The sequence below is a fragment of the Ambystoma mexicanum genome, chromosome 10 (assembly GCF_040938575.1).
Source record: "Ambystoma mexicanum isolate Mex_15411 chromosome 10, UKY_AmexF1_1, whole genome shotgun sequence".
In the NCBI taxonomy this organism is placed as follows: domain Eukaryota; kingdom Metazoa; phylum Chordata; class Amphibia; order Caudata; family Ambystomatidae; genus Ambystoma; species Ambystoma mexicanum.
This window is the reverse complement of record NC_090932.1, coordinates 862160352-862180596: the sequence shown is the minus strand read 5'-3', so window position 1 is coordinate 862180596 and position 20245 is coordinate 862160352. Positions and strand designations below refer to the sequence as shown.

The 20245-nt window shown below is 47.9% G+C and overlaps 1 protein-coding gene across 3 annotated transcripts in view; it reads right to left on the bottom strand.

The window, feature by feature from the left end:
• PRKCI (protein kinase C iota) overlaps positions 1-20245 on the bottom strand; it is a 1761305-nt gene that overhangs the window by 857415 nt on the left and 883645 nt on the right. For all 3 annotated transcript variants that reach the window (XM_069618564.1, XM_069618565.1, XM_069618563.1), the window contains 2 exons: positions 3655-3752; positions 3086-3172 (listed from right to left, as the gene is read on the bottom strand). In XM_069618564.1, the coding sequence (XP_069474665.1) occupies positions 3086-3172; positions 3655-3752 (185 nt within the window). The remainder of the gene's footprint in view (positions 1-3085; positions 3173-3654; positions 3753-20245) is intronic.

Genomic DNA, 20245 nt, shown 5'->3' with positions numbered 1-20245 from the left:
TACTCTGTGCGCCAAACCAGGTTTGGTCCCTTTGTTCCTTTTGTCTTTGGCGGGATTCACGAGTGAAGCCCGCCTCGGTCTGGCAAGGATAGCCACCCTGCTGGTGTTAGGCTCACCTGGCTCCCACAGGGGCGTCGGTCGGACCCGGACAGCTGCAGTCTCCACCCAATTGATGCGTAGTGCAGCGATGACTGACTGGATCTGCCCTCCTAATCTTGTCTGCTTAACCCGTAGAAATATTCTCCTGCAAGTGGAGAGATGGATTTAGCCACTTGTGGATTCAAGTGATGGCACCCCCACAGTCCTCCCCAACTAATCACCTCCAAAATGCCCTCACAGCAATCTCACCTTATATTCTTGAAAGATGAGCTCTCCATCCTGCGTGGATTTGCAGGGGCGCGTCGATTCCAGTTACTTCACTGGTTTGAAGGCTCGGGAGAGTTCCGGAGAGTATTGACTCTGAGGTTCCTGGTGAGGACCAGTAAGTATTAAGTTCATAGAGTTCTATACGATGTTCACTCTTGTTCCCCCCTTCCTTTCTTGTCTTGCAGCCGGCTCGTGAAAAGATGCTCTTGTGGCAGCTGGTGGCGCTCAGGTAAGAGTCTGTATTACCCGGCGCTGTCCGGTAAATGTTGCACGAGGAAAACGTGTAGTTTTGTCTCTCTTTACAGATGCAGCACGTGAAAATATGGAGAGTCACAAAAGGATGCCTCCGGTGGTAAATCAGGTAAGTCTATGGTGGTAAGCATTATATTTGTTGGTTCCCTCGGCTCACCTTGTGGTTTTCTTTTGTCTCCTAGGTGCCGAAGTTCGGCGGAGAAATGATGGAGGCAGCGCCGACCCGAAGGATGCTGTGAAGACTGATGAGTATGGCGCGGCGCTGCAGCTGGAGGTGCGGCGCGTGCAGAAATGATGTTCTTTACCGGTCCGGAGACAAGATGGATCCAGAATCAGGTGTGGAATAGAAATAAGTTCGTTTTCTAACCTTGTCCCTTTCTTTCCTCTTTGTTTTAGGAGCTCCGGATTCGAGGCAGGCGTGGCAGAAGACTGGATGCAGGCTGCAGGCACGGTGAGTGTTACGCTGCTGGATGCAGAATAACGCGAAGCGTGTGTTGCTGGTCGGGTGTGGTTTAAATAGCCTCAAAAGTAGTCCCAAGTAAGAAGTCCCTAGAACCACACCCGAGTAAAAAATAGTCCCTGTAGAAAAATAGTCCCTTTCAGGCTTCATGTTGGATTGGAGTCATTTGCAGCATGGTCTGCCTGAGGTAAGTAATGACTATGAGCCTGGCGCCTTAGGCGCCAGGACTGATTCCTACTATGAGCCTGGTGCCTAAGGCGCCAGGACTGAACCCAGAAAGCCCCTAGCCGGCGCTGCTGAGGTTTTACTAAATGTCTAGATGCCTGCTCCCGGGGCTGATGGACTTGGTCCGGATGCCTGGGGGTAGGCATCATGACAGCTGGGTGATTGACAGCTAGGCTGGAATGAATGGGAGAACCCTGCATAAAAGGCAAGGCTTTTTGGCTTGGAAGGCAGAATCGACCACTGGACGAAGGAATCCGGAGAAAAACTTGCTGCTGTAACTAATGGACCCTTGATTTGCCCGGTGAAGCCCTGCTGCTGTGTAGAAACTCCAAATTCTTATCGACAGAGAAGCCCATGCAAAGGACTACTTCTCCCTTAGAGTTGGTGGGACCAATCAACTCCAAAGTAAGCCACCTGGACATCCTCACGGAGCTGGTTGAAATTACACTGCAGTTGCTGCTGGAACCAAATAGCCAGGGAGAGGAACACCAGATCGTGTGCATTGCTTTTAAGCTTGCCAAGACCTCCATTAAGATCCTCTGGGCCCAGGAAGCAGGACTGACCGAGCCTGAGCACCTTCAACAGAGTGCAGGACCCCAGTTGCAAGGAAAGCCCATCTCGACAGCCAGGAACCACAGTGTTGCTATTAGTCATAGACGCGAGGAGTTGAAACACTGAAGTGCCACTTGTTTGAAGATTACCGGTTGCAGTCGGTGACCGTCCCATTGCAGTGCACAAGTCCCCAGAAGTCCTCCCTCTTGTACCCACGACTGAGGCCCAGGAACACCAGGATCTGCAGAGCTGTACAGGGACAGATGTCATCTGCTGCACTTTTCTTCAATCTGAAGGTACTGTAAAGTCTGAGAGAACTTACCTCTTGTTGTGCCACCTTGCATGCCCTCGTTTGACACTTGCCTCGGTTGCTCTTGTAGAGTTGCTTGCAGCTTCTTTACCTCACAAGCCTAATCAGCTTGTGGCCCTACTTTGAATTTCTTCTAATCCTACAAAGACTTCGAAAACATTGTGCAAAGGCTTTTACTTACCTGCAAGAAGTGCTTCAGCTCACCTTGACTTTTGCTAACTTAACATTGGCTGGGCTGGCTCCCTGAATGACTCTTCTCTCTTCTGCTTGGGTGTTTTGCCATCCTTCCAGAAAAGGGTTTACTAACTTGGCATTGAGGGTTACCAAAAGTACTTACCTGCTTCAGAATATTTGTGTGATCCATTGGTTTATTCTGATAACCTTTTTCCTTTGACATTCTCGAAATCCGATTCTAAATGCAACAGTAATATATTAATGTCAACAGCACCCTAACTATTGAAGTCACCTGAGGGTGTAGGTAGTGTCTGTATGCCATCCCAAATGGGTATTTGCTGATTTAAAAACTAAGAGTGTGGATTTTTTAAGTGTATTTGAGTGCTATTATATTGCCCCCTTCTGAAGAAGGCTTTTCAACTGACTGATAAATAAATTAATAACTGTTTAATCAAGAACTCTTCTGTGTAAGAGATTATTTGAATAGGTGTAACTGTGAATCTTGGTGTAACTCCCCTACAGCTCACATTGACCCCTCTTGAGATAAGCCTGGCTGCTCAACACGCTACCAACCTGTGTAGTACAGACTTATACCAAAGGTTGGGTTCCTATTGCCAGGAGGTCAAGGTAGTTGTAGTGCACCCAAAGGGTACTGCATCCAATCTTGCCTAACACCGTTTTTTAAAAAAAAAAAACGTCATGTCCATTTTAGGCATTACATAAGTAAAGTAAGTTGCTTAAAATACCTGGCATGCTCTTCTGGAAGTTTTCTCTGCCGCTGCATGTGGAACATTAAATCCCCTCCATTTACATATTCAATGACAAAAAATAGCCTGAAAAATAATTAAAGACAACAGATTAAACTAACCATCCATTACCACCACTTAAAAAACCACCCCAGAAAATCATCTGATCAAGTGAAGCGTAGTCCAGTCAACTTCTTCCATAAATTCTTCAATTAAAAAAAAAATACAGCACAGTAAATATACATTAAATGCTTTGCTAGCTTGCATCATTAGGAACCCATTGTTGCAATGTAACCAAATATGCCAGCAAACCAAATGTTTTCTCTGAGCTGGTTAACAAAGTTAAGAGGCTAGATTTACCAGTTCTGACATTTAGTTATCTTGCATAAAAACATCTGCCATTTTTTTTAACCTAAACATTCTATTACTGGAAATGGGAGATGCTGAATAATAGAAAGTGCCAATACTTTTGTGCTGGATAGCAAACCCTTTACTGTACTTCTCTTAAAAATGGAGCAGGTTTTCTCAAAAGGTCTTCAGGAAGAATATTTCTGGTAATATTATCATACCTGCTTTCTGTCTGGAAGCAAGAATGTAGTCCAACAAGGAATGGGTGGTTTGATGCCTGCTCAAAAACATGCTTTTCTGTTTGGACCCAGTCGATGTCCTATTGATGAAAACAAAAGAAACCCAAGATTTAAATACAGTTCTGCCCTTTGTAAATGAAAGTCCATTAAGAAAAAGCATCAACTAACCCTGTACTTTAGAAGCTTCAGCAACCGAAATTGATTCACTCTACGTGTTTTTGCGGTGAAGCATAATTAGGTAAACACAGCAGGGTTATAGATCCCATATGCAGTAAATCTAGAAAGCAGTCCTTCATACAAGAAAGGTGAGGCAGTGAACAAAGCAGTTAAATTAAAGTCTTTCATGATGAAATATTAACAAGCAAATACTTTAATGATTAAGAAAAAATATATACGAACAAGAATAGTTTGATGAGCCTTGAAAGGTCCGTTTGCACACTTCGACTAAGCAAACTGATGGACTAAGAAAAGTAGGTAACAGTGGAATCAGAAGAGTGAGACTTTCAGTTTTATGCTTTGTGCAATTTTACATCGTGTTTTTGCGTACATTTCTAATGTACTTGTTGACGCTGTCCGAAAGATAACAACTTTATAAATGACAAACAATTAAAATGTAGTGGAGAGCGCTTAAGGTGTTGGGCCAGCTAACAGACAACAAAAATAAAGTACCCTAGACTTATCAAGAAAGCATGCGAACACCGCTCAGCTAAGCGTGGGCGAGGTAGGGAGGGATAAATAGCCAGCCATAACCAAGAGTGCTGAGATAGCAGAGAGAGACCCCTAATGCCAACCAAATCCCTTGTGCCAGAATGATAGTTTGCAGACCACTGTGGTTCCCAGCCAAGCCTCATGCTTCAGGTACTTGCCAGTGTTGCTTTCTATTTTCAGAGATCAGTAACCTAAAGAGAATGACCAGCAGAGATGGTTACACACAACACTGTTGACGAGAAACCAAGGAGGCATCTGTGAAAGTCGTGAATCACACCCCTGCAGAAACCAGACCATTGCGGAGCACCACTACAGAATGTGCACAGACACATATGAGGCCGAAGCGCTGCCGGCAGAACATACCATGGAAGCAGTTTGGAGGAAGGGAGAAACAAAATAGACGAGGCAAACCTGCAAGCTAACCCAGAGGTCCCCTAGACCACAAGGGACGAAAGAAGGAGTAGGATCTACCGTCTCCAAACAATAGAAGACCCCTTCGACAAGGAGTCGTAAAAGACAAATAGGAACATCAGCAGTCAAGGGCTGTGAGCATGTGTGATAAAAAGGGGGCTGGGCTTAATGTGTATTACTCTTCAATACACATACATGTGCTGGGTAGGGGAAATGGGGTCAGTTTGATCAGGGGGAAGGACAGATTTATACACAAGACAGGAAGTGTGGGTTTTTCCGGTGAGGTTAGCAATGAAGGATGGGGGGCAAGGTGCCTGTGGGGTTGAGGGGTGGGGGCTGGGTACAGCGTGCCGGGGGCAGTGCACCAGAGGGGTGGTGGGGGTATGTGGCGGGGGGAAGAAACAGCAAGCTGGTGTAGAGGAGGATCAGCACACACTGTGGGAGGGGGAGAAACAGTGCACCAGAGGGGTGGGTGTGTGTGTGTGGGCAAAACAGCACACCAGAGGGGGTAGGGGTCAGGGGGGGATGTGTGCCAGAGAAGGGGGGGGGGGTACAGCACTCCGGGGATTCAGCATGCCAGAGGGGAGGTGGGGAGGGGGAGAGACGGCATGCCAAAGGGTTGGTGAGGAGGGGGAGAGACAGCGCACCAGAGGGGGTGCTAGGGAGAATTCTCAGAAATGTGCTAATTCCCTTCTAACTTAAAGACCCCATAGCTTTTTTTGCTGGACTTTAGGACTTTTAATTTCTAACCTGGAGAGAGTGGGACCTTTTTCACACTCCTGTATTTTTCTGTGATTTGGACTCTCTTTTTGACTTTGTAGTCTGAAACTCCATAGGCATCAGCTTTACATTGTGACACAACGCACATTCAGTGCAGTGGCACAGGGACGTCTCTTAGATTTACCCAAGGTTTAAACACCTTCTCTTGGTGAAACTACTATTTCCAAGAGCAGTGAAGTGAAATTGACTTTACTTACATTTTGTAACTTTCTAGACCCAGCACACACTATCTTACCAACAGGGTGCTGGAGGGGTTACTTAGGATTCCCTTTGTCTTGTTTCTCATGTAACATTTTTATGTTACCTTTTCTACAATTAATGGCTGGTGGCAGTGGTTTACTTTGTCCTACCATTGTGCGCTTCTACCGCAGGCTGCAACTGCAGATGCAGTAAAGCACCCATGGGTGCCCATTTTGTCAAAATGGCCTGGCCTTTTTTCGCCATTTCTTGTTGGAAAGGTTCTTCTTGAGATTTACTCTGCGCGCCAAACTTTTTGTTTTGTCTTTGGCGGGATTCACTGGTGAAGTTCGCCTCTGGCTCCAGCGTGTCTGGCAGGTAAGGAAGCGAGGGAGGTGCCCGAAAATCACTGTGCTTAGTTTCCTTGGTTACAGGAATGCACCCAAGGGTGATTGGCTGGAGGGCTGTCCTTGGAGGACAGCCACCCTGCTGTGTGATCGACAGCTAGGCTGCGAAAGAATGGGAGAAACCTGCATAAAAAGGTGAGGCTTTTCGCTTGGAAGGCAGAGTCAACCACTGGACGAAGGAATCCGAAGAAGAACTTGGAAGAGATACCTGCTGCAACTCCTGGAGCATTGGTTGGCCCGGTGAGGCCCTGCTGCAGTGCTGAAGCTCAGAATTTGCCTCTACTAGAGAAAACCTGCAAAGGAAACTTCTCCCAATTGGTTGGTGGGACCAATCGATCCCAAGACGAGCTCCTGGAAATCCTCTCGGAGCTGGCTGTACTTCCACTGCTGCTGCAGGAAGCGAATGCCAGGGAGAGGAACACCAGAATCGAGTGAGTGTCTTTAAGTCGGACCCGAGCTTCAGGAAGATCCTCCAGACTCCCATGAAGCAAGACTGACCAAGCATGAGCCACCTCAACAGCGTGTTGGACCCCAAATGCGAGGAAAGTCCACAGTGGTATCTGAGAACCGCAGTGGTGCTATTTGTGAGAGTCACAAGAAGCTGAAACCGTTAAGTGCTGCTGATCTAAAGTTTGGCCATTGCTGCTGCCGACCTTCAATTCATAGTGCAGGAGTCCCAAGAAGTCCTCCCTCTTGTCCCCACGACTGAGGCTCAGGAACAACACGATCTGCAGACCTACACAGGAACAGAAGCCAGCTGGAGCCAATTTCCTCTAACCAAAGGTACTGTAAAACTAAGGGGACATGCCTCTTGTCGTGTAGCCTTGCTAGTTCTCATTTGAGACTTGTCTTGGTTGCTCTTGCACAGTTGCTTGCAGCTCTTCACCTCACAAGCCTCCCAGTGTGTGGCCCTACAGTGATTTCATGTTCATACAAAACCTTCTCAAACACTGTGCAAGACTTTACCTACCTGCAAGAAGTGCTTCAGCTCACCTACACTATTGCTTAACTAACATTGACTGTCCTGGCTCCTGAAAGACTCTTCTTACCTCTGACTTTGTGCTTTGACTTTCCCCAGGAAAGGGTTAATTTACTTTGCACTGGAGGGTTCAAAAAGTACGTACCTGCTTAAGAATATTTGTTGACCATTGTTTTATTCCCTCAACTTCTTTTTACAATAACCTTAGTATTGCTCGAAATTTACTAGTGATTTATTAATGTCCGCAGTGTCCTAGTTATCCAAGTTCCCCTCAGGGTATAAGAAGAATCTGTGTGCCATCCCAAATGGGTATTTACTGATTTACAGAAACAGAGGGTACATTTTGAAGTATAGTTTTGTGTTACATATATATTGCTTATTCAGACTGTTAAATTAATAATTGTTCAATCAAGAAACCTTGAGTTTAAGTGTTTATTTGGATACTTGTCACTGTGAATGTCATGATGCCTACCCCCAGGCATCCGGACCAAGCCCATCAGCCCCGGGAGCAAGCATCTAGACATTTAGTAAAACCTCAGCAGCCCCGGCTAGGGGCTATCTGGGTTCAGTCCTGGCGCCCTAGGCGCCAGGCTCATAGTCATTACTTACCTCAGGCAGATCATGCTGCAAATGACTCCAATCCAACATGAAGCCTGAAAGGGACTATTTTTCTACAGGGACTATTTTTTACTCGGTGTGGTCCTAGGGACTTCTTACCTGGGACTACTTTTGAGGCTATTTAAACCACACCCGACCAGCAACACACGCTTCGCGTTATTCTGCATCCAGCAGCGTAACACTCACCGTGCCTGCAGCCGGCATCCAGTCTTCTGCCACGCCCGCCTCGAATTCGGAGCTCCTAAAACAAAGAGGAAAGAAAGGGACAAGGTTAGAAAACAAACATTTCTATTCCACACCCGATTCTGGATCCATCTTGTCTCCGGACCTGTAAAGAACAGAATTTCTGCACGCGCCGCACCTCCAGCTGCAGCTCCGCGCCATACTCACCAGTCTTCAGAGCATCCTTCGGGTCGGCGCTGCCTCCATCATTTCTTTGCCGAAATTCGGCACCTAGGAGACAAAAGAAAACCACAAGGTGAGCCGAGGGAAACAACAAATATAATTCTTACCACCGTATTTACCACCGGAGGCATCCTTTTGTGACTCTCCATATTTTCACGTGCCGCATCTGTAAAGAGAGACAAAACAACACGTTTTCCTCGTGCAACATTTACCGGACAGCACCGGGTAATACAGACTCTTACCTGAGCGCCATCAGCTGCCACAAGAGCATCTTTTCACGAGCCAGCTGCAAGACAAGAAAGGAAGGGGGGGGGGGAACAAGAGTGAATATCGGTCATATTGAACTCTATGAACTTAATACTTACTGGTCCTCACCAGGAACCTCAGAGTCAATACTCTCCGGAACTCTCCTGAGCCTTCAAACCAGTGAAGTAACTGGAATCGACGCGCCCCTGCAAATCCACGCAGGATGGAGAGCTCATCTTTCAAGAATATAAGGTGAGATTGCTGTGAGGGCATTTCGGAGATGATTAGTTGGGGAGGACTGTGGGGGTGCCTTCACTTGAATCCACAAGTGGCTGAATCAATCTCTCCACTTGCAGGAGAATATTTCTACGGGTTAAGCAGACAACATTAGGAGGGCAGATCCAGTCAGTCATCGCTGCACTATGCATCACGTGGGTGGAGACCGCAGCTGTCCGGGTCCGACCGACGCCTCTGTGGGAGCCAGGTGAGCGTAACAGTGAATCTGTGTGATAACCCTACAGCTCACATTGACCCCTCTTGAGATAAGCCCAGCTGCTCAGTCACTCTACCAACTTGTGTAGTACCTGCTTATACCAAAATTTGGGTTAACTATTGCCAAAAGGTCAATACTGGTGCATTCTCCCACAGGGTACTGCATGTAATCTTGTCTAACAGGGTGGGGGGTAGGGGTGTATGGGGGAGGGAGGAAGACAGCGCACCAGAGGACGGTTGTGGGGGCCAAGAACAGCGAGGCAGAGGGGGGCAGGAACAGCGGGCCAGAGGAGAGGACGAGTGAGGTGGATTGGGAGGAGAAATAAGACCTGCAAGAGGTTCTATCGCTTCCAGCACAAACAAATCCAATTTTACCCATCAACTCCTCCATTAAATGCAGAACGTCATTAGTATTATAAGTAAGCCTGGAACTCAAAGGACAGGAGAAGGGGACCCCGCCCCTCAAACCCAATTTATATCTCGGATCCCTTTCATTGAGATAGGATAACAATTGCTTACAGGCTTTCCGGCGGTTGAGAGTTCCTCGTGACAGGTCATGGAATTTCCTCATTGTCCATCATCCATAGAGGACATGGTTCTTGTGTCTAACTCGCAATAAAATGTCCAGTTTTCTGCCCTATGGACACAGTGAAAATGAATGTCCTTCACATTGTCTTCTCCAAAAAAGGAGTTTCATAAACTCCTTCGCTTTGCTCTTGAGGCCACATGGGGTCTCCCCCCTTCCTTTTGCGGGATCCCCCAAATACAAATGTTATTCCTAGTTTCAAGATCTTCAATGCCCCAACCCCCTTGTTTTAAGGGCAACTTTTCTGTCTCTTTAATCCAATTCTTTCCTCTGACCATCTAAGCGCACCTCCCGAAGACCCGCTTGAAGCCCAAAGCCAAGTGCAACTCCTGATGTGACTCGGACCTCATCAACCTTAAAGGCAAGCGCAGGGTGGCCGAGAGGAAATGGCATGCTTCCTGTACCATCCTCTGCCAAACTGGCCTGCCGCCTGCTCCAAAGGCAATACTGGCTCTCTGTCCGCACCAAGAAAAGAACCCTCATCTAAGCCTGTGTCTCTGCGCAATCCAACAACTCGGCCAAACTCATTAAAATCTCCAAGGGACTGGCCAATCCCTCTGCATGGCCCTGGCTTCTCATTTCATCTCTAAAACTCTGGACATCCTGTCCTCTCTCTCTCTTCCTCTCCTCCTCCTCCTCCTCCTCCTTCTACTCCCCGCTCTTCCTCTGGCCCTTCTGTGGCCACCTATCCTCCATCCTTCTCTGCCTTTCCCCTGTTCTCCCCAGACGAGGTTTCTAGACAAGTCCGATCTATGAAAGTCTGGTCAAAACAGGTTCTCCCCTGTTCCTCTAAAACCATCAAGGACCACATTGACACCCTGGCTCCTGCTTTGGCTGACTTCTGCAACCACTCATTCGCCACTGGAGTCTTCCCTTCCCCCTGAAGCACTCCTTTGTGCACTCTCGTCTTAAGAAACCCACCACAGGCCCATCCTGCCCAGCTAACTACCGCCCAATCTCCATCACTCCTTTCCTGGGCAAACTCCTGGAAAATCTGGCCATCTCCCCATTTAATCTTCACACTGAATCGGTTGGTTGTCTCTAATGACCATCAGTCTGGCTTCAGAGCTGCCAGAAGCACCGAAACTGCCCTCCTTAACATCTGTGAAGACCTGCTCTCCAACCTTGATTCCAATACCCCCCGTGTCCTCATCTTACTTGATCTCTCTTCTGGCTTTGCCACGGTCAACCATGCCATCAAGCTCAACCGTCTCCGTGATAACGTAGGTATCACCGATCAGGCCCTGGCTTGGCTGACCTCTTTCCTCTCCGATCGACCCTCCCAGGTCCAACTTGGTGCCTTCCTCCCCTCTATCTCTACCTGTTGTGTTCCCCAGGGGTCTAACCTCTCTCCCTGGCTGTTCAACCAATGCCTGGCACTTCTTGCCCACCGCATTGCCGCTCTCTGCCCCAACTTTCAGTGCTATGCGGATGACATTCAGCTAATTTTCCGGCTCCCTTCCGCCACCTCTTCTCCTCCTCTCATTTCTGGTCGTCTGTCCGCTATCCAGGAGTGGTGTGCCGCCAATGATCTCTGCCTTAATGCCAGTAAGACTGATATTCTCCTCATCGGCACACCTGCTCCCTCCTTTCCTGTCGCTCTCTAGCCGGCCTCTCTTGGCCCCCTTCCTGCTCCCACCTGTGAGGCTAAAAACCTCGGGGTCATCTTCAACTCCACACTTTCCTTCTCTCCTCACATCTCGGACGTCTCTAAGAAGTCACACTACCAGCTGCACCTCCTCAGATATATTCTTCCTTTCCACTACTTCCCCCAGAAGCTCACTGTATCCAGAGCTCTGGTGCTCTCTAGGCTGGACTATTGCAACAGCCTCTTTCTAAATCTGCCTGATTCTACTCTCCACCCTCTGCAACCCATCCAGAACAGGATTGCTAGGCTTTTCTTTGGCCTCAAAACCAGACTGAAATCTCTGCCCTGGCTCCCAGTGGCTGCGAGGATTAAGTTCAAAACCCTCTGCATTGTCCACAAGGCCTTCTGGGGGCAGGGGCCTCCATACCTTCAACTTTCACTTCCTAAATATCTTCCTTCTCGAGCTCTTCACTCATCCGCCTCCAACTCCCTCATGGTCAGTCGCTTCTCCAAGCAACGAGTTGCTGGTAGATCGCCATCTTTGGCTGGAGCCTCCCTCTGGAACAGCGTCCCTGACTCCCTGAAACTTGAGGAGAACCATCTCCGGTTCCGGAAGCACCTCAAGACCTTCCTCTTTGCTTCCGCTTTCTATCCTTCTCTCCCCTGCTGAACTCCTGACTGAAGCTACACTGGTCACCTGGCTACCCTCTGACCTCGGGCCCAGTTCCCCTCCCCTGCCAGTTGCACACCTGCACTGCCTCCCGGGAAACCCCTACACTTGGGGGCTGTTTCTGTATCCCTACAGTCCCCCATCAGCTCTTGACACTGGATGTCTGCACAGACCCCTGCACTTTCCTCAAGTTGGCCGCACGTTTAACCTATTGTTTTAGTTTATTTTATTCATTTTTGACTGTTAATCCTATGTATTGCACTGCCCCACCCCTCTTCCCCCTGCACTTTTCCCTTTTCCCCTTCCCCGGCACTTGACTTAATGTCACCTGGCCTAGTAAGATAGGTGTCTTTGTCTTCCCTCTGTTCCCCCTCCCTTGCCTCGGCGCGCCTTGAAACTCTTGTGTATAAGCGTGTTATAAATGTCATATCATATCATATGTACACTGACATTTAATTAAATTTCTACAGCCTCCATTCGATCTTCAACTTTTTCCATCCTACCCTTAAGCTCCATAAGGGACACATGTAGGTCTGCTCTCAGGGCTTTCATTTCTTGCAAGATATTGGGGACATGCATTTTGGTTGGAGCTTTCACCCACCCGATTTCCCCAAGCACATTGTTTCTGTTCCCAGGCCCCGGAGTGAGAGCAGAGGGGCCAGCAGGCCGCTGCTGTGTGTCCGGCAGCCTAGTGGAGCAGAGAAAGGACCCTAATCAGCTGCACCAATCCCTCTACTCCGCCTCGGGACTTGTACTGATGACTGAGCAATATGGTCAGCTGTTGCACCAATGTCACTGCAATACGCCCCCCTCCCCCCTGGAAAGTAGAGAACCCACCTGCAGCTAGAAGGCATGCAACCCACAACAGATTGTACCCTTCTATCAAAGTCTTCTTACTGGAGCATGGGGTCCACAGGTGCCCAACCACCAGCGCATCTTCATTCAGTCCTACAGTTCTCATCCATGACTGCCACTGAGCAAGAATCGGGGGGCCTTGCTCTCTGAAGTTTCCAGCCCTCATCAGTACAACTGTTAAGTCCGGGGCAGGGGATGAGCATCAGCCCGCTTCCTTTCTCCCATGTGGGGGTCTCTGTCACAGAGGGTGAGCACCCTCCCCCGATGTGTCTTTTGGGCAGAACAGACAACAGGATACGGGCCAACAAAGACCTGCTGCTCACATTCCTTCGCCTCGCCTCATCCGTACAGGAACGATAATGCTGGCAAGGGTGGTCAGCGCTCAAAACAGACCCTGTGCACCGTCCCATGGCCCTCGAGACAGCTCCCAAACATCAGCAAGGTCCAGGAAGCTTCTTCCACTGTGCCACTCTGATCAAGGATGAACCCTTTCACAACTTTTTGGGTCGAAGCAGCCCTGGCGGACTGTGATCCATAACATTTCAGGAGGGGATCACTAGAACTGCATTTTTAGGGAGCCATCTTGTCCACGCTCCCTGGTGGTATGCCTCAGAACATTTCTAATTCCACTTTGACTAAATATGTCAAGCTGTTACTTTTTGCTAATGAGAATATGACATACAATCATCAGAAATACGATTACGGTGAGTGATCTATCTGCTTAGATTCACATACTATGCATATAGTTCAACATTTAGTGGTAATCGTGTAGCATTGCATCTTTTTGTTCAAAGATGGAAAAGGGACGTTGACATGGGTGTGACCACAACACTATCCCTAACGTGACGTGTAGTGTACCCAAAATGTCCCAACGGTTGTTTTTTTCTGCTGTGACAGAGCCTTACAAAAGCGTGAGAGTACTGAGATGAAAGATGCATAAGTTCCTTCTACTCCAAGAGGAGAGGAAGGGTGGGCACATGTGAATGTAAGCAGATACAATCATCAGAAATACGATTCCAGTGAGTAATGTTATGCCTTCTGGTGCTTGTGAATCTGCTTAGAATCACATACAGTGCATAGACAAGCGAGCAGAACAAGGAGATGGTCTTGGGATGTGTGAAGGAACAGTAGCAAAAATATGTCTTCGCATGGCTTGTCCCACTTGAGAATCAGACTGAGTGTATCTAAGCAGTCATGCTGTGAGAATGTATGAACAGAACTTCAAGTTGCTGCTTTGCTAATAGAATCTAGAGGAACATATGCAATAAATGCTATGGTAGCCCCTGTGACCAGAGTAGAGTGAGCTCTAAGTCTCTTTTGGCAAGAGAGTAACAGTGTGGTGCGTTTAACAATCCATTTGGAAATGGTGGATTTAGAGACAGGATCCCCTTCTCTACCAGCTGCAACAGAGTCAAAGAATTGTTTTGTTTTTCTCAGACGTTTAGTCGTTTCAAGGTAGTATACGACCGCTCTCGCAACATCTAGTGTATCGAGACTTCTTTCAGCCAAGTTAGTGGGGTTCTGAAAGAAAGTAGGAGGTTTGATTGATTTGTTCACATGGAACTTCGAGATTAAATTGGGCGCAAAACAAGTGTGTGTGTGCAAAACCACCTCATCTATGTGAATGATCACAAATGGGTCCTGAACTGAGAGAGCCTGCAGTCCAATAACTCTCCTTATAGAGGTAATGGCCACTAAGAATACAGCCTTATAGGTAAGGGCCTGCAGATTAGCCTTATGCATTGGCTCAAAAGGAGATCCCCTTAATGTTGTGAGAACAACATTCAATTTCCATCCGGGAGTTGGGTTGGAAATATGAGGGTAAAGTCGTTTTACCCCTTCCATGAAAGCCTTAACAGGAATCTTCCACCATGAACCCTTGCTCTGAGATGTGGTATATGCAGAGAGGGTGACAAGGTGGTCCTTTAGGGAATATAAACCAAGTCTTGAATCTAAAAGGTGTATTAGATTAAAGGACTATATCTTTAGGTGTACAGTCAATAGGGTTGATGTTCTAAGTATTGCACCAAATGACAAAGCGTTTCCATTTATTGGAGTAACAATGCCTGGTGTTCAGTTTCCGTGCCTCCAAGTATATCCATACATCTTTGAGGTAGTTGGAGGTGCCCAAACTCTAGGACTTCAGGATCCAAGCTGCTAAATTGAGTGTTTGGGGGCGCGTATGTAGTATTTTCCATAGGTATTGACAGCATTTTTTACTGGCAGGGCAGTTTCCTGGGAGAGGAGACAGATGTCGTCATGAAGAGGTAACCATGGCTGCAGAGCCCACATTGGTGCCACCAGAATCATAGTGACTTGTTCCTGGTACATCTTGTGCACTATCCTATTGAGAAGGGGAATCAGGGGAGGGGGGCGTTGGCAGAGACTGTTCCCCCTTGGACCGCACTGGGCGTTCTCCAGAGTCGTGAACAAGTCGATGTCTGGAAAAACCCATTCTGCAAAGACGTTGTACAGAATGTGCTTTTGCCAGCGCCACTCGTGTTCTATGGTTAAGTGCAAGTCTCTGCTGAGCAAGTCTGCCAGAAGATTGTGTTCGCCTGGAACATGTGATATTAGGAAAATGTGTTTGAGTGCTCATTTCCAAATGTTCTGGGACAGTTTGGGGAGCCCTGGAGAGAGTGCCCCCATTTGTTCAGCTAGTACACGGCCGTGATGCAGTCAGTAAGGACCAGAATTGTTTGTCTCTGTAGATGTGCTAGGAAGGCTTTTAGGGCTTTGAACACTGCGAGTAGTTACAACAGGTTGATATGGTTGGATGCTACTGATGGGGACCACACATCGTGTGCTGTCTGTTGAAAGAGGTGAGCTCCCCACCCCGACAGATGTGTCTGCAGTGAGAGTGGCCTCTACTGCAGGTGTGGTAAAGGGTTCTCCCTGCAGAAGGTTATCCTTTGACCACCACTGCAGAGACTGAACGAGGGCTGTCGAGACAACCACTAGATCATCCTACTGGCCGCTGGCCCGACACCATTGGCTCGAAAGCCAGTCCTGCATGGGGCGCATGCGCAGATGGACGTGTGGAATTAGGAAGATGCATGATGCCATCATTCCCAGCAGCCACATGGCTTTGCGTACGGTTACTCAGTGACTGGCTACATAGTGAGGGATCTGCAATATGTGTTCGTGGGAATTCACAGAAATGTGCTAATTCCTCTCTACCTTAGCGACCCCCAGCACTTTTGCTGGACTCTAGGACTTTTTAATTTTCAACATGGAGGGAGCGAGACCTTTTTCCCACTCTCTCATATATATTTCTGTGATTAACACTGGTTCTTTTTTGGTTTTGGAATCTGACAAACTACATAGGCATCGTTTTTGCATTGTGACACACATCACATTGATTGCAGTGGCACAGGGAAGTCTCATAGTTCTCCCAAAGGTTAAAATACCTTCTCTTGGATAAACTACCGTTTCCAAGAACATTAACATGAAATTGACTTTACAATTGTAACTTTCTAGACCCAGCACACACTATCTTACAATAGGGTGCTGTAGGGGTTACTTAGTATCTCCTTTGTCTAGTTTCTCATGTAACATTTTTATGTTACCCTTTCTACAATTAATGGCTGGTGGCAGTGGTTTACTTTTACTACCATTGTGTGTTTTTACCGCGGGCTGCGTTCGCAGCTACAGTAAAGCACCCATGGGAGCCCATTTTGTAAAAATGGCCCCAGTCTTCTTTTTTTCCCCCATTTCTTGTTGGAAAGGTCCCCTTTGTTAGTTTTGTCTTTTGGCGGAATTCACGAGTGAAGCCCGCCTTTGGCTCCGGTATGTCCGGCAGGGACAGGGGCAGGAAGTGAGGGAGGTGGCCAAAACTTCCTGTGCTTAATCCCCTTGGTTACAGGAATGCACCCAAAGGTGATTGGCCGGCTGGCTGTCTGGCAAGGACAGCCACCCTGCTGTATGATTGACAGCTACGCTGGAATGAATGGGTGAAACCTGCATAAGAGGAAAGGCTTTTTGGCTTGGAAGGCAGAGTCAACCAGTGGACGAAGGAATCTGAAGAAGAAATTGGAAAAGACTCCTGCTGCAACTCCTGGACCTTTGGTTTGCCTGGTGAAGCCCTGTTGCTGTGCTGAAGCTCCGAATTCGCTTCGACTAGAGAAGCCCTGCCAGGACGAGTTCTCCCCTTGAGTTGGTGGGACCAATCAACTCCAAAGTGAACTCGTTTGGACATCCTCTCGGAGCTGGCTGTACTTCCACTGCTGCTGGAACCGAAGTGCCAGGGAGAGGAACACAAAACAGAGTGCATCACTTTTAATATGGACCCAAGCTGCTGGAAGATCCTCCTCACTCCCCGTAAGCAGGACTGACTAAGCCTGAGCCACCTCAACAGAGTGCTGGACCCCAGATGCGAGGAAAGTCCAGAGTGCTATCCGTGAGACCACAGTGGTGCTAGTTGCTGAGACGCAAGGAGCTGAAACTGCAAAGTGCCGCCGAATAGAAGTTGGTCCTTTTCTGCCGCTGACCGTCTCGTTGTGTTGTAGGAGTCCCCAGACGTCCTCCCTCTTGTCCCCACGACTGAGGGCCAGGAATGACAGGATCTACAGAGCCACACAGGAACAGAAGCCAGCTGGAACCATTTCTTCTAACCAAAGGTACTGTACAGTCTGAGAGAACTTACCCCTTGCCTGGTAGCCTTACTTGATCTCAGTTGAGACTTGTCTTGGTTACCTCTGTAGAGTTGCTTGCATCTTCTACATCTCAGAAGCCTGCCAGCTTGTGGCCCTTCTTGATTCTACTTTTTCTACAAAGACTTCTAAAACATTGTGCAACACTTTTACTTACCTGCAAGAAGTGCTTCAGCTCACCTAGACTTTTGCCCAATTGGCATTGGCTGACCTGGCTCCCAGAGTGACTCTTCTCTCCTCTCCTCTGCTTGTGCCATACCTTCCCCTCCAGGAAAGAGTTAACATTACTTTGCATTGGGAGGTACAAAAGTACTTACCTGCTTCAGAGTATGTGTGCGATCTCTTGTTTTATTCTGAAATCGCTTTAACACTCATCTCAGTATATGCTCTAGATGTACCAGTGATATATTAATGTCCACAGTGTCCTAGTTATTTAAGTCACCTGAGGTTGTTGGAAGTGTGTGTGCCATCCCAAATAGGTATTTGCTGATTTAGAGAAACTAAGTGTGTATTTTGAAGTGTACTTGTGTCTTACACTATTATATTGCTGCTTCTGAAGAAGGCTTATTCAAACAGACTGTTAAAAAAATATATATAATTGTTTAATCAAGAAACCTTGAGTGCATGTGTTTATTTGGATACTTGTCACTGTGAATCTCTCTGTAACTCCCCTACTGCTCACATTTACCACTTTTGAGATAAGCCTGGCTGCTCAGCCACACTACCAACCTGTATAGTATAGACTTATACCAAAGGTTGGGTTCCTATTGCCAGGTGGTCAAGGTCGTTGTAGTGCACACAAAGGGTACTGCACCAAAACCTGCCTAACCTGTTTTGAACCCTGTCGGAGGGGAAGATGAGGAAGCCTTCTGTCCGAATCAGGGCCCCCAGAAACTGGTCGACTTGGCTGGGGACCAGACTTGAATTTTTTTCATTGATAGAGAAACCTATATTGAAAAGGAGATCTACTGTTCTCTGGGTATTCTCTAGACATGTTCCATGCGAGTCTCCGGTTATGAGCCAGTCGTCGAAGTTCGGATACACTGGGATGGATAGATCGCCTGTGCAGGTGAGCCACCGCTAACACTAGTACCTTTGCAAACCCCCCTGGGGCTGAGGCAATGCCGAAGGAGAGAACTTCAAACCAATTTCTGTGCACTGGCAACATTGAAATATAAAGTATGCATCTTTCATGTTCAATGTGGCCATGTAATCACCTGTTGCCACAGTGGGATTACTTCCTGAAGAGTCGTCATCCTGAACTTTTGAGACTTGACATTTGTTTGCAGGACGTAGATCTAAAACAAGGAGCATGGTTAGATCCTTTTTGGGTACATGGAAGTATATTGAATAAATACCCTTGTTTACCTGAAGATGTGGGATGACGTCGATGGCGCCCTTTTCTAGAAGGACCTGGACCTCTTGCAACAGGATTTGCAGATGCTCTGGTGACAGTTGTCTGCTCCTGGGTGGATGGTAGCAGGGTGGCTGGAGGAATTTGATGCAGTACCCGTGGGCGATGGTCTCGAGTACCCACTGATCTCAAGTGATCCCCTCCCATGCGTGAGTAAAGGATGTTAGACGTCCCCTAACCGGGGAAACATGCGAGGGGATCTGTACCGCTGAATCATTTATTGGTTGATGCTAGGAAGCCACTGGGAGCAGAATTCCTCCCTCTGCCCTTCCCTCGTCAAAATTTCAGCTGTTTTGGGGACTGAAAACCACTGGAGGTATCCTGGACAGAAGACCAAGGGCTTCCTCCTGATCCGTACAGTCCCTGTGGGGAGCGGGAGAAAGACTGCCCGCGAAAGGACCGGCAGGTTTTAAATGCCCCTTGCTGGACAAAGGGTTTGGCCAAGATCTGATTAAGTGATTTTAAGGTCTTGTGCACCGTTTTCGTGTTTTCAAATGCCTCATTGACCGCCTTAGCGAAAAGTGCAGCATCCTCCACCAGTTTATTGATGAGGGAAGTCTAGGTTTCTGGATTAAATCCAGAGTTTTTTTTAGCCAGGCATGGCATTTTAGAAGAGTCTGTTGTGCAAGGACGCGTCCCGCTGTCTCAGCAGAGCCTAGGGTATTTTCAAGGATATTTTGCGTGACAGGGTCGTCATTCCACAACCACGGGTAGGGGTTGGGTGCGGATTGGTTCCAGGACACACCGGAGGCCCTCTTGAACGAGTCCCAATTGTACGTCACTATAGTTCGCAAGGGGTGTGGTGGTGGCAGAGATGGTGACACGTTGGCTGAGAGCATACATTTTGCAATCCTTATCTGGAGGAGACTCTGACGAGAACGGTACTCCTACCCTTTTCCGTGTTTTGACGACTAGGGAATCCGGGACTGCATGTTCCCTGATACACATAGGTTCTGATGGCACCGGGCGGAACATCATCTCCACTCAAGGTCTGGCCACACGACTGAGCAAGTGTGTCAGCAGAGAGAAGGCCAGGTGTGTCTTCATCGAGCTTAAGAGGGGGGGGGGGGGGGGCTGACTGACCGGGACGTTTTCTTTCAGGATGTTCTCCACTAAGTCTGAGCCAGGGACCGCTTCTTGGGTGGCGATTTTAAACTGATCAGCCGCCTTCTTAAGAAGGTTGTTAAACATGAAACATACTCACCGTGAGGGGCAAGAGTACTCACAAGTCCATATTCCCCTTTCCTCCATCCTTGTGGTGACGGTACCGAAACCTTTGGTAGCGATAAATTGAGATTACCTTTTGCATTTAGTATAGCGTGTGGGGGTGTGGCCTTGGGCGTGGGAACACCCGCTGAGGCCCTGAACTCCGGCTCTTCACCTCAGTCCCCTTTGAACACATTGGACGCTTAGATAGTTGGCTAAGTCTAATATATATTAGCCATTGGCATATAGCAGGCGCGGGACTTATGGAGGAAAGGGGACTTGAGTACTTTAGCCACTAAAGTGGAATAACTTTAATTACTCATACGTCCCGTCCCCTTTCCTCCATCCTTGTGGGCGATTTCACTGAACAAAAACACAG